Source organism: Solanum lycopersicum, chromosome 3 (genome assembly GCF_036512215.1).
Source record: "Solanum lycopersicum chromosome 3, SLM_r2.1".
In the NCBI taxonomy this organism is placed as follows: Eukaryota; Viridiplantae; Streptophyta; class Magnoliopsida; order Solanales; family Solanaceae; genus Solanum; species Solanum lycopersicum.
The window spans coordinates 11,614,011-11,629,752 of NC_090802.1; the positions used below are offsets into that span (position 1 = coordinate 11,614,011).

The window sequence follows — 15,742 nt, forward strand, 5'->3', positions numbered from 1 at the left end:
GTTCAGTTGTGTCTTAAGGAGTTGTGGCCTCAAGGGCCAAGTTTTGCATATAACTTTTGGGTCTACTTATGTTGGTTTTGTATCGATGCATCCTAGGTAAACTTGTCACGATTGTTATAGTTATATGCATAGTAAGAATACGTTACAGGTTGGTTCTCTCGGGACTTTAGGGCATCAGATGCCTATCCGTCTTAATGGTTTTTGAGGCATGACAGGTATTTAACTACTCATAATCTAATAATTAATCTTACAATGACTCTGAATCATCAATTAAGATTGAAAAGAAAGAGATAGAGAATTAACCCAAAAAACTCCAAAGCGTAGTTCTCAAGTTGTCTCTGTTTGAAATTAAAAAAAGAATAATTAATAAAATAAAATAAAACCCTATTTATACTAACAGTCGAAAGGGCCGATTCTAGGCCTATGGCGCGCGACGCGCAAGCTTCTTCAAATTCTCGTCCAAGGATTCTGGCTCTTTCGCGTGACGGACAAATGACACTAGGCATTTTGCCTCAAATTTAATTCTCATACTGATTTTCTACTCCCTTTGTGCGACGCGAGGCAGCACGCGAATGCCTTGGAGCATTTACTTTAGCTTCTTCCTTGCTTCCTTTTGACTTGAATCTTCCGATTGCTCCCTTTATCCCCTTTTTGTGCACATTTCTCCCAATTAGCTTCCATACACAATTAATCATGTAGATTAGATCAGAAATACATAATTGACTCGATACGACTCTAAACACATACTTTGTGAATTTAAACTACGCATAAATATGGACATACGTAGCATTACAGACATATAAATATGCCCAGATCACTGACTATTTTGGCAATCCCAATACTAAAAGATGGATGATCCATGAAGTATTAAAAAAATATATAAAAAAATTAAAGATGAAGAGACTACCTATTTCAAACACCGAAATTGGTTGAAAGGAGAGGGAATCTGTTGAGGATATGGCGGAGAAAACTTTGGAGTGGAAATCATGGGTTGTGAACAGTAAAATCTGTGGAGAAATTAGAGGAGTAAATTTAAAGGTGAAAAACGAAGGTTTGGACTTCTTCAAGAATAATGTATCCGGTAGTTTAGGTTTGTGGGAAAGATAAGAATTATTGTATCTTTTTAAAATAGTAGGAAAAAATTAAGAATTGTTATTAAACTTATGAACAAAAGAACAATAAAAAGTTGAAGAGAAGAAGAATATAAGACAATAGAAGAACAATATAAGATAACTTTCTTTTTTTCAAGTGTTCCTCAAATCTTCAAGTGTATACAAGATAAATCCTTATGCCTATATTTATAGTGTAACATAGAGGCATACAAAAGGTTAGTCATAAACATGACATTAAACATGAATATATTGAAGGAGGTTATGGAAATGAAAGGTTACAAGAATAATTATCATAAAGGTGGAGGTTATCTTCATAATGGAGGGAAGTAATATAGTAACTTCTTGGTGTAGTGGATTATCTTCATAATGGAGTGATAATGTAGTAACCTTTTGGTGTAGTACCACAATATATTATTTTATAACAAGGATATGTTAATTAAGGTAGTGTATTCTAATAGTTAAGTCATTATTAATTGAGAAATTTTCACATATAGCAAACATAAAAATTATATTTATATGTTATTGCTATAATTTGCATAATTGCTCCATAACAAATTTTATGTTTACTATGGAGCTTTTGATCTATATAATTCGCTAGATACATCCAATTTTATTCAAATCATTCATTTTTGTATAAATTCATTTATATATTGTAATTTGTTTAATAAGATCTACATTTGTATGATTATAAGTGTATAAGACAAAAATATATGCATTTCTATTTGTATATACACTTCTCTCGTTTTATACAAACACAAATACATTTTATGCATTTGTATATCGAATGAGTAATTGTATGCTGAAAATGACTAATTGTATATCCAACTAGATGACAAAAAATGAGATGTTTGCTGCGAATTACAAAAAAAAAATTATGAGTTGGTGTTTCTTTTGCTTTTGAACTTAACCTAAATTAAAAATTACAGTTCACCTCTAAGATTAAGTTATAATTACGTGGTGCAATTTTTTAGTTTTATATAAATTGTACGTTATCTCTCTTTCTATATACAAGTTCATTCCTTCTCTCTCTTCATCATCCCCTACCTTATTTTCTCCTTTAATCACTCAAAACAAATTGATTCCAAAATTTAAAATTTTCATCTATTCTTTCTGAAATCGTGCTACCATATTTTTTAGGTTACTATTATGCAATTTTAATTTCTCCCTACCTTTTATTAAATAATCTATATATTATAATTTGTATAAACTCTTAAAATTTGGATCTACACGTGTACTCATTGTTTGAAAAATGCATTTTTGTATACATGCTTTTTCAAATAGTATATTTCTGATGTTTATGTTCGTATATATTATAATGAATTGTCTAGTATTACTATGATTATACAATTTTATTATATCAGAAACGAAATTCGATTTTAGGTATTCAAAATTGTATATTTATATAGTTTTTGTCCTAATTTTGGGATTTCTTTCTCATTTGTACTTGAAACTGTATAATGTTATTCGAATTGTATATTTATGATGTTTTGTGTTTTGTATAAACTATATTGACTTGTTTAGTTGTAAAGTAGTTATACAATTTCAAAATTTACATTACTTAGGAAATATGATTGATTTTATATATGAACCATTTTATGTATCAAAATATATATTTGTAATATTTTTGTCATTGTTTTGGGATTTTTTTTACAATGTAAAATTGTAAAAATTCATAATTTCATTTTGTAATTCAAATTGTATATTTTTATATATATTTGTTGTCACTGTATTTTAGATTGTATCTTGTATAAGCTACTTTTATACAATTTATTAGGAAGTACAATTTGTTGTCAAACAAGCTTCAATGGTGGTAGATCAGGTAATCATTAATAAAGCTATGCTGAAGTGTGTAATGGAGGATTATGCAATTGCGCAAAGATTTCAGTATAAAACAATTTCAAAGTAGATAACAAAGTATTATTACTGGGTTGTTGCTAATTGTGGTGTATTTGTATGACGTTTCACGATTTAATATTTCGCGAATTAGGACACTATATGTCTTTTCTCAACCGAGATTACCGTCATTACCTTAAAAAAATTGAATCAGTCTTTCATTCAAATTTGAAAAGAGAGAATTATACAAACGATCATTCCTATAGCAACTAATAATATAGCTACCGTCGGTAATTATTAAAAAGGAAACTTTCACATATAGTCACTTAAAAATAATTAATTACTCTCTATAACTATAGTTTAATAATTACAATTTGTAGCTACATGTTATTTAAAGGAGAGAGGCGAGTGAGACTGGTAGAGAAAGGAGAGAGGCGAGAGAGAGGGGGAAAGAGTGGGAGAAAGAAGAATTGTATATGTATATTGGTTAGATAATTGTATATTATACATATTTAATTGTATATATGGCAAGAGAGATTGGGAGAGGGAGGAGAGAGGCGAGTGAGACTGGGAGAGAGAGGTGAATTGAATATGTATATAATTGTATATAATTGTACATTATACATATACATTTGTATAAATGGCAAGCGAGATTGGAAGAGGGAGGAGAGAGGCGAGCGAGAGAGGGCAGAGAGTGGGAGAGAGGTAAATATATAGGCTAAAAAATTGTATATTATACATATTGATTTGTATATCCTGGCGAATTATACATATACAAACATGACTAATATACAAACTCGAAGGCAGCCCAAGTAATTAATGGATACTATTAGTCGCGAGTGGTAATTATAGCAAACTATAGTTATGATGAGTAATTAAATAGTATAAGTTTGCTTATCCGCGTAATTTTCCTTATTAAAACTGTAGTTAAGAAAAATAATTACTTTATCTATAATAGCTATTTTCGTAAGTTGTCCATTTAAAATTGGGCTTACAGCGATAGACGAAACGCAATGGAGTTAAGCAAAGAAAAAGCTCTGCCTCTCGGCTCTCTCTGGCTATATACCATAGAAAGAGGAGGTAAACTATTACCTTTTCCTCTGTTGATTCTTCGAAAGTACTACTCTCCATATTACAGGTTATTTTGCTCCAGAAATTTGATTTATTGCTCTGCTGAAAGAGTCGCTATCCATAAAGCAGCTTCAACGTCCGCTAAGTAAGTTTTCTCAAACAGTCTATTTTCTATTCTATTAAACTCTAGTTTCACATAGTATAATGTAGTTGATTTAATTAAGTATTTGAGCTTGCTGGCGAGATACTGTTTTTATTTGTTGAGTTTTACTATTTTTGGTCCATTAACTTGAGTATTTGAGCTTGACTGCAAGTGTATAATCCAAATTGATTGATTATTTGAATTTTTGAAGTAGTGAGTGTTGAAATTGTTTCAATCCACGAATTTGTATGACTTTTAATGGCTAATTCTTGTATGAGTTTATCTAGAATTGGTCATTTTTATTCGTGTCTTGTAGAATATGTTGTTACTCGATTTTGATTCTATAAAATATATGTAAATCTATTACACATATTTTGATCCGAATCGATTACGTGTGTTTTATTCCTCTTCACTAATTTTCTTATAGTACTAATAATAATAATTTGTTTACCTCTTCTTAATATCTTCTTTTGTTGATTTTCTTACAGTAAACTGATTGAGTCTCAAGACAAATAAAATCCAACTTGTTTATCCTCTAATATTGTTCCTATTGAAAATGAGAGTCAAATGCCTTCACAAACAAATGAAGCTACTAATGAAGTTATTGAAATCAAGCAAAGAAGATTTACTTCTAAAGCTTGGCAACATTTTAAACCAGTGAAGATTGATAGTGTCCGTTTTAGTGTTTGTAGGTATTGTAATGCTCGTATCAAGTCGACTAGAAATTGTGGGACAACATCTATGTTAGAACATTTTCGTAGATGTACCAGAAAACCAACTAACTTTATAACTGAGAGTGATTCAGGAGTGAATTATGGCAACCAACAACAATACTTTTATCAAGACGTTTCAAGAAGAGAACTTGCTCATGCCATCATTTTGCATGAATATCCACTGTCCATAGTTGATCACGTGGGATTCAAAAAGTTTATGATTAGTAGTGATTTGTAATGTCTTTGAATTTTGTTGAATGTGAAAAAATTCTTGAATTTTATATATGGAGTTGAATGGAATAAAATATATGTTCAGAATCAGTTTTGGTTGAACAAATATGAACAGAGTAGAAGAGAGAAATCAGTTTGGGAAATTTCTGATTTTTTATATATGAAAAACTGACTTACAAAGATGAAGTATGGTACTATATATACATGTGGAATGTATTGACTAACTCCTAACTAACCCAACTAACTCATTAACAAATTAACTAACTCCTAACTAACTAACTAATCAACATATATAATTATTCCTTTAATTCTGTATTATCTCCAATACCCTCCCTCAAGCTGGATGTACTGAAAATATTCAGAACACCAAGCTTGGATAACAGAGAAACATGTTGTGAACGACCAAGTGCTTTTGTTAGTAAATCTGCCTGCTGGTCCTTAGTGTTGATGTAGATGGTCTGAATGAGTCCTTGTTGAATTCTTTCACGTATAAAGTGACAATCGATTTCAATATGTTTGGTTCTTTCATGGAAAACAGGATTTGCAACAATTTGTATTGCAGCCTTGCTGTCACAATATATTGATGAAGGAGTGTGCAGTGGTACTTGAAGTTCTTTAAACAAATTTGCCACCCATACAACCACTGCTGTGAGTGTAGCCAAACTCCTATACTCTGCCTCTGCAGAACTCCTGGACACAGTATTCTGTTTCTTGGATTTCCAAGAGATCAATGAATCACCAAATTTGAGCAAATATCCACTAACTGACTTCCTGGTACTGAGACAAGCAGCCCAGTCGGCATCACAAAATCCAGTCAATTTAAATTCTCTATGATAACTCATAAACAAACCCAACCCTGGATTACCTTTAATGTATCTGATCACTCTCATAGCTGCATTCCAATGTGAGATTTTAGGTTGTTGCATATATTGACTTAAAGTCTGAACAGTGAATGCAATGTCAGGTCTTGTGTTGGTCAAGTAGAGTAGTTTTCCAACTAATCTTTGATAACTACTAACATCATGCAATAATTGATCATCACTGCTGCCACCATAGTCAGCTGGAGTTAACTTTAGATTGCATTCTAATGGTGTTGATACTGGTTGTGCACCTGCTAGCCCAGCCTCCGAAATCAACTCTAATGCATATTTTCTTTGGCTCATGACAATACCAGATGCTGACCTACAAAACTCTATGCCCAGAAAATATCTCAATTCACCCAAATCTTTTATTTTAAAGTGATTGTGTAGTACCTGCTTAGTGTCCTGAATCAGTAAAGGATCACTTCCTGTGATTAACAAATCATCGACATAAACTAAAACAATAACCTATCCAACATTGCTCTTCTTGGTGAATAATGAGTAATCTAAATGACTTTGAGTGTATCCTGATTTGCAAAGGGCTTCAGTAAGCTTAGCATTCCATTGCCTCGATGCTTGTTTAAGTCCATACAATGACTTTACAAGCTTACATACAAGATGTTTATCTGTACTGACAAACCCCTTAGGTAGTTCCATGTATACTTCTTCAAATAGATCACCTTGTAAGAAGGCATTGAATACATCCATTTGGAATATCTTCCAGTTTTCAACTGCAGCTAAAGCAATAATTGATCTCACAGTGACCATTTTAACTACTGGAGCAAAAGTTTCTTGATAATCAATACCTTCAATCTGACTATATCCCTTAGCCACAAGTCTTGCTTTGAACCTATCAATAGTACCATCTTCCTTGTATTTAACTTTGTACACCCATTTACAACCTATTGCTGACTTCATTGCTGGCAACTTTACTATCTCCCAAGTGCCATTTTCTTCCAATGCTTTTATCTCTTGTTGCATTGCCAGTACCCATCTAGGATCTTTAACAGCTTCCTCATAATATCTAGGTTCCACTTCTGCTGAAAACTTACCAAGGAAGGCTTGATATTTTGAAGATAAATGTTGGTAAGATATGTAATTGGCTATGGAATAAGGATGATCAGAATCAATAGCATTAGTCACAAAATCCTTTAGCCAAACAGGAGGCTTTGATGATCTAGTAGAATGTCTTGACCTTTGTTCAACTGTCAATTCAGTAGGAATGATATTAACAACATTATCACTTATATTCTGTGCATCAGCACCACCTTGTGCCTCCTCTATATTATCATTATCATCATGTGCATTATCATCTATCTCCAAGTCAACTCTCTCTTCATCAAGAATTAGATCATTTGCAAGGAATATAGGTCGATGAAATTTCTCCTTCTGTGCAGCAAAAGGAAATATACCTTCTTTGAAAATAACATCTCTACTGACTAATAATCTTTTTGCATTCAAGCTGTAAACAATGTAGCCTTTTTGAGTTGCTGAATATCCCAACAACACACATGCCTCAGCTCTAGGTGAGAATTTATCAGCTCTAAGTGCCTTGGTGACATAACATAAGCAACCAATTGTTCTTATATGAGCAAAACTAGGTTGATGACCATGAAAAATAACATATGGTGACTGACCCTTCAATGTTGTTGTTGGCATTCTATTTATCAAATAGACATCACATAACACACATTCTCCCCAGAATATGATTGGTATAGATCCTGTAAATCTAATGGCCCTGGCCACCTCTAGGATGTGTCTATGTTTCCTCTCAACTACCCCATTCTGTTGAGGAGTATGTGGACAGCTGCTCTCATGAATTATCCCCATCGATTCAAACAAAGTTCTACAATCCTTGTTGAAGAATTCAGTCCCATTGTCTGATCTAATCTTCTTGACAGACTTATTAAATTGATTATGAACCAAAGTAAGAAAACATTTAAGTGTAGCAAAAACATCACTCTTCAATTTCATCAAAAATACCCAAGTCATTCTTGAATGATCATCAACAATAGTCAGAAAGAACCTAAAACCAGCATGTGTAGGAGTTCTATATGGCCCCCAAACATCTACATGAAGTAAATCAAAAACAGCATATGATCTTGACAAACTTGTAGGAAATGGCAATCTAGTTTGTCTAGCTAATGGACATACTGGACAATTATTACATGCTTCTTCATCAGTAAACTTGGGAAAAAAGGAAAATTGCTTCAATACTCTCATTGGAGGATGACCAAGTCTATTATGCCATACAATACCTTCTGATTTCTCTGTTTGTTCCTTTAAACCTTGCTCTCCATGTCTGACATGGGCTGAAAATGACTTGAAAAGTAATAAAGGCCTTCCCTCTCTTCACCAGTCCCCTTCACCTTCCCATCGAAGAGGTCCTGAAACACACAGTGCTTAGGAAAAAAAGTTACAGAACAATTTAGTTGCCTGGTCAATTGAGATACCGAAAGTAGATCAAACTTAAATTCAGGTACAACCAACACATTTTTTAAAACATCACCAGTTGATAATCTGCAACTACCAGTATTTGCAACTAAGGTGGATTGACCATTTGGAAGGTGCACTTTCTTATTTGTACATGCACTAGATTGTGATAGTTCTGTTAAACTCTTAACACTGTGAGTCATATGGCAAGTCGCACCAGAATCCACTATCCATTCTACATTAGCAATTGGCAAGTTACTACTATTTGTTGTTGGAAAAACATCAGTAGAGATACCTGCCATATGAGCACTAGCAGTATTGGCCATAGGAGGTTTTGCTACATGCTGCTCCTCCTTATCAATATGATCATTATTTCCTCCAGAAGTACTGGTTGATGGTGGTTTGTTAACTGAACCTTGGCATGGATATGTTGAACTATGATCCATAAATCCAAATGCATCTCTAGGATTGTCAACATAAGCATGATTAACAATGTCTCTCCCATTATTTCCTGCACCTGTTGATCCTCCTGATCCAAGTTTTTTCTTGAACTTCCAATCAGCTGGATATCCAATGAGCTTAAAACATATATCCTTAGTGTGTCCATGTAACTTGCAATAATCACAAAAGAGATGCCAATTTTTTCTCTGCCTGGGATATCCACCATTATTTCCACTATTACTTCCAGATCCATTATTTGTGTATCCACCTTTCCCAGTGTACATAGACATTGGATCATTCGAAAACTGATTATTTCGTCTATCATTATACAATGATTCATTCAGATTATGAGTTCCTCGTCCTCTGTTAGCATACAAAACCATTGATTCATTTAGATCACCACCAATTCTAGATCTTGCTGTTACTCGTTGGCTTTCATCAGCTACTATCATGGCATAAGCTTTACTTACACTAGGCATGGGATTCATCATTAAAATTTGACTACGAGCATGACTGTATACCTCACTTAATCCCATCAAAAACGCAAACAATCGTAGGAACTGTAAGTGATCAACATACGTCCTGGATTTATCACAGTTACAAGTAGGTGGATGAACCAACGCATCAAATTCATCCCATAAGAGGCGTAATTTTGTGAAATACCCTGAAACTGTCATATTACCTTGATTAAGTGTGCAGATTTCGCGATGGAGTTGATAACTTCTAGATCCGTCAACTTTGTTCAATCTTTCATTCAGATCTGCCCAGACCATAGCTGCGTCTGATGCATATACAATTCCACTCAATAGCTCCTTGGATACTGTGTTCATGATCCATGCTAACACAAATGCATTACACTTCTCCCACTGCTCCTCCAATGCTGAATTATAATCTGTTTTTCGACATGTTCCTAGAACGAAACCGAGCTTACTTTTTGCCCTAAGATTAATCATCAAAGATCTGCTCCACAGTGAGTAGTTCTCAGTTCCTGTGAGTTGAACAGAAGTCAATACACTACCTGGAGTATCAGATGGATGAAGATACAGGGGGTGATTTCGATTTTTTTCAATTCCATCAATAGTATCAGTTGAAACCCCAACTACACTTCCTTCTGATGTTGTTTCCACCATCTTCTTCAACCTGTGATGATGGCTTAAACTCTGATAGTAAGACTCAAGATCGAAAAATTGTGAATCTGAATCTCAGATTCAAATGCTCTGATACCATGAACAAATATGAACAGAGTAGAAGAGAGAAATCAGTTTGGGAAATTTCTGATTTTTTATATATGAAAAACTGACTTACAAAGATGAAGTATGGTACTATATATACATGTGGAATGTATTGACTAACTCCTAACTAACCCAACTAACTCATTAACAAATTAACTAACTCCTAGCTAACTAACTAATCAACATATATAATTATTCCTTTAATTCTGTATTATCTCCAATATGTTTCAACTTGTCTATGCATATAGTTTGTGCAGATTTTATTTTTTTTTACAATTATAACAATGTAAATTTTAGTGTTTTTAATGATTTTTAGTGAATTTGGTGAATGAATATTACTTTCGCCTTGTAGTGAATAGAAACTGCTCAAAAGACCAGCATCCAAATAATATAATATTACCATTTAAAAAAAGCACCTTTGAAATTCGTGTCATAGCTATTTAAATAACATACTGCCTTCAACAAAAGAATTAATCATTGTCAGTTGGGGCAAGGCAAGACGGGTTCATGTGTAGCGGAGAGGGATAAGAAGAAAAAAGAATTGTGCTATGCGGGGCGGGGTAAAGACTTGCAGGTTTGACCTGCACCCGCCCTACCCCTCCATTTGTCATCCCTACCAATTTTCATCTCTATGAAGAGTTGATTGTACAGTTTTGGTCCACCACATACAATACAAAAGAAAGGATAATCTCGATAGAAAAACAATAATATCGAAATTAGAAATTTACAAAAACTAATTATAATCAATATATTTTATATTACTTTTTTATACATACAGTATAATGTTTTACGAATAATAGTTAACTGACAATATAACAGAAAGATGAATAATCAATAATATTTTTGTGAAATCATAACAAGACAAGAAGAAAGATCCCTAGGTTTAGAGAACATGACCATATGGTCTGCATTGTGAATTATCTGGACCTCATCTGGTGGATTATTGTTAATCAACCACTTTTGGAATTGTTGTTCCTTGAGCACATTGTCCTTGTCACATACAACATAAACACGATGAACACTACCATATTTCTCTTTTGAAAGTGTAGTATTTGCCAATAGGATTGACTCATCGAACAATGGTACGGGTCTCACCAAATATGTTGCAAGAGTTAAGTCCTATAGAGTTCCAAAGACAACAATTATTGAGTTTTATCATAATTTATCAAAAAAGTTGTTGACTCATTTGTCATATTAGATTAATTGAATATATCATAACAATGCAAATTAAAGCGAATAATTTGGGTATGACAAGGACATATATTAAATTATTAGTAGTAGTATTATCCTTTTGATTGTTTTCAAACTATTATTACTAAAAATATGTACTCTAGTAGTTAGGAACTCATTAAATGAAGAGTAAAAGTGAAAATAAATTTCAACATTGAATAATTAACTTATTTTGAATTTTTAAAAAAGAAACAGTTCAATTAATATGGAATAAAGGACGTATAGTTTATGATTAGAAAGTAGAATTCTAATACTCTAGTACAATAGATATATTGACATTGAGCTATATAAGAACTATCTATATTTATTGAAAGAAATAAAATAAAGTATTGTATTCTTACACTCAATATTGTTCTATAAATCGTTCCAGAGGTCTATGTATATTTTATTTCTTTAGATTTCACTTGTGAAAATATTATTATAATTATACGGTAGATAAGATATTCAACAATTATAGATAAAATTAACACACAAAAAGATGTAAAAAACTGACAGTTGGGGAATATAAGTGTGTAGTAGTTTTTTTTTTTTTTAGAAAAAAAGAGTTTATAGTTTATACATATTCACCTCAGGAGGGGACAGTTGATAAAAGTTGGTTGCTAAGACTTCAGGGCCTAACACGAGAGAGGTGGGGGCTTTATCCTGTCCGTTGTTGTAAACAAATTCAGTATCCATATGTGATTCCACTTGTTGATTATACTGCCAATTTGCAAACAAAAACAATTATTACTAATATATTTTGTATATCAGCAATATAATAGTAGTAATACATGTATACACCCAAAGATTCAAAATTGTATCTGAATGATTTGAAATAGATCACGTATATACTCTGTTATTTGGATCTAAAGATGTCCTTATTATCTCAATAGTCGTCCACAAATATCCTTGAGAGAAAAGTTTAAATATTTACTGATGTGACAGGCCACATATAACTAATCCTTTCACCTAAATAATCAATTAGGATTCCCACTAAATGATGGTTCATTAATTCTGACACAATTTCAAACCCTCCCAAATCCGTTCTTGCTCAAATAGATTATCGCTAATTTCAATTTTATGAAGTGTTTTTATGCATCGTTATCATTATTAGAGAATATGAAATTAGCTATGTAATCTATAGGCAGTCCTCATCTAATCCTTCACTAAATAGGTCCTAGCTAATTGATTTTTTTTTTGTAATTTGTCGTTTTTCGTAGCTAAATAAGATTAGCATGAAATTTTTGTTGGTTAGCTACAAAATTCTTTCAATCATTAATTCCATATTTTTGTGTAGTGTAAGCATATAGAAATTAAATTCATTTGAGCAAACCTGCTGGCCAAGGGCTACAAGATTGAGGTCAGGACCAGGCATGAAAGCTGTCACAAACACAGCCACAACAATTTTTTGAGGGAACTTTTCCATGGCAAGAGATATGTTGATGCCACCCATGCTATGTCCCACTAAAACAACTCTTTCTAGTTGTGGCAAAGAATTCATAAATTCCATTAATGGTTCATTGTAATCAGCCATTGAATTGAGATCATCAACATGTTTTGGATTAATTCCAGAGGCAGCCATGTCAAGAACACTAACTTTGTGTCCTTCACTTCTTAGAATTGTCACAACTTTGTACCAACACCATGCACCATGACAAGCTCCATGAACTAGTACAAAGTGATTTTTATCACCCTTTTCCATTTTTCCCTCTTATTCTTGAAGAATTATTTAGATAACACTTCTCTAGTTATTAAGAGGAATTTATGGTGAAAGAAAATTATTTTATTTACCTATAAATAAATTATTTAGAAGGAGTAATTGCTCTTTTTGTCCCTTGATTCTTTATGAAATTTGACTTTGGTCCTTGTCATATCCCAATATTCAGATTTAACCTTGAATTGACGCGTATTATATTGCTGACTTTACATATAAATTATATTATATTTTGATTATTCTACGACAATTTTTCACTCAAGAGTGACCATATATATATATATATATATATATATATATATATATTTGTTTAGTTTTGAATCATAAATCTGTCATGTAGGAAGATGGATTAAAGAATTAAAAAGAATATTCTTTTAGAAATTGAATAAAAATAAATAAAATAAATAAATTAAAATAAAAGAAGTAACACACATGAATAATTAGATATAATTAACACCCACTTTATTTCTATTTATGTAAAAACATTACTACTTTAAGACTTTAACCAAGTGTTCTTTAAATATTTTGAATTACAACTAATTGTTATATATATGCCTTAAAAACATTTGTTATGTAATTTTAAAATATGTGAACTATTTATTATTTCCAAAATATATCAATGTGCAAATTCATATCGAAATGGAAATATGTTGGCCATTCTACTCCAAATCTTGCCACGAATAAAATGTGAAACGGAGAGTAATTCATTTAACTTGTGAAGATTCATGAGTAAAAAGATCACAAATACACAATTCACTTCATTGTACTTAAATAAACATTAATAAGATTCAAATTAAACATTTATCAACATCTAAAATTTGGTTTGAATCATTGTCATCCATTATATTATATTGTATCGTTATTGTACCTACAATGTTTGTTTTGATTGTTACTTAGAATATATTATATTGTTAAATTTCTTTATTATGTAATAATGAAAATCTCAATTTATGGAATAACCGATTTGGTGTGTTTACATTGTTACTTAATTTATTTTTTCAATTATATCCTTGCATAATATTTCATAATACTCTTTACCCTTTACCCTATATTATTTAAATTCTAATCATATCTCTTATTCTAAAATAATTTATGATATTTTAGTAAATTCATAAATTACAATACAGTACGATACAGTCAATTCAAACAATAAAAATGTTATTAAACAACAACAAACAATACAGTCTAGTCAAACATTGTAACTATCATTCATTACAATATAATAGAATATAATACAATATAGTATATTATGAAACAATGTGTAACAATGATCTAAACAAAGTGTAAAGGACTCTCAATGCAAATTATTTCTATTTATTGTTATCCACATTTAGGCAATCACATCAATTTGGGGGGAAAATTGGATGATATGACATGACATAGAAAGAGATTAAGCAAGAAACCAATATTTTGATGTGTCCAAAGATAATAATCCATTGATATTGTATCTCTAAACAGATATGTTGTCTCTTGCACCTTGACTTGTCAAATATCATTTATTCTAGATTTTACTCACTTGGAAATAATCGACATTCTAGGTACTGATTTTTTCTGTATTCTGCCGTACGCACGTTAATCCACATAGTGAATTAGAAAGCAACAAATACTTAAGGGCAGAAGATATAATTGAGAACTATTTTACTTTTTTTTGTCTCAATTTTTTAAGTATTTTAATTTGATTGGTTATAAATTTTAAAAAATAAACAGTGATTTTTAAATTTTATAATCTTAAATAAAAAATATGTCTAGATTGTAGTACTTTGATTAAGGACATGTTTAATGTGACGGTGTCACAATCCAATCTGTTGGGCCATATCTAGTGGCGTACATAGAATTTTTAGTAAGTGGTGTTCATATTTATAAAAGAGAAGTTAAAAATTTAACTATCGAGTTTTAAAATAAGTTACATCCTTTTCTCATCGTTGGCTTAGATTAGTGTTAAACCGCATTTTTTGTTATATTTTGCAAAAGAAATGCGATAAGCTTCAAGATGAGGTTTGAACCCCCAATCTTAAACACCCAAAGCAAACATAGAACTAACACGCCATTAGGTTACTTCAATAATGATATTACTGGTTGATTAATTATTAGTCTTTAAAGCTCCTTCACATCAATCATCAAAGACTATAATGATATTTTAGCTTCTTCCTAATTTTCCACACCTAAAACTAATTAAAATTGACTATTTCTAAGTTTCATTGGTAAAATCATTCAACATTTGTATTAATCCACAACTAGACAAACAAGGAAACTTCCAATACGCAATATTTTCAAAGTTCAACAATTTTGGGTTCTAGCTAGCTAGCCTTTTCACAAGATCGATAGGACTAGAAAGATACTTGCCATATATAAATAGTCCAGCCACCACCTATAATTTTAATGAAAAATATATTTTGTTTTTATCATCATATACAAAATTGTATATGGGTATTCATTGTTCAGTTTAAATCTATTTTAATTCACTCTAAAAGAAAATCGAACTCATAAAGTTACGAATTTCAATAATTAAGTTGGTATTCCTAGCTTTAGATTTTTGTTGGTTCTATTTTTATTTTTTAGTAGATATGCGATGCTATACTTCCAAACACATATATAGTAGAGTACGTGGCTATGTAATCAAGTTATATATGTACCTTCCTCAATATAGTCATGCCTATTGTCAAATTTTTTAGCTATGTTCAACAAACTAAATTAAACTTTTTAGATAATTTAAATTAAATAATGATTAATGATTAGGTGATTCAAAGATGA

The 15,742-nt window shown here is 31.5% G+C and overlaps 1 protein-coding gene across 1 annotated transcript; it reads right to left on the reverse strand.

The window, feature by feature from the left end:
- Positions 1–10,802: 10,802 nt before the first annotated feature.
- Positions 10,803–13,043, reverse strand: LOC544264 (methylesterase). The gene is made up of 3 exons (NM_001246884.2): positions 12,611–13,043; positions 11,866–11,997; positions 10,803–11,187 (listed from the first exon to the last, which is right to left on the reverse strand). The coding sequence occupies exons 1-3, from the start codon at positions 12,977–12,979 to the stop codon at positions 10,900–10,902; spliced, it is 789 nt and encodes a 262-aa protein (NP_001233813.1). The 5' UTR covers positions 12,980–13,043; the 3' UTR covers positions 10,803–10,899.
- Positions 13,044–15,742: the final 2,699 nt, after the last annotated feature.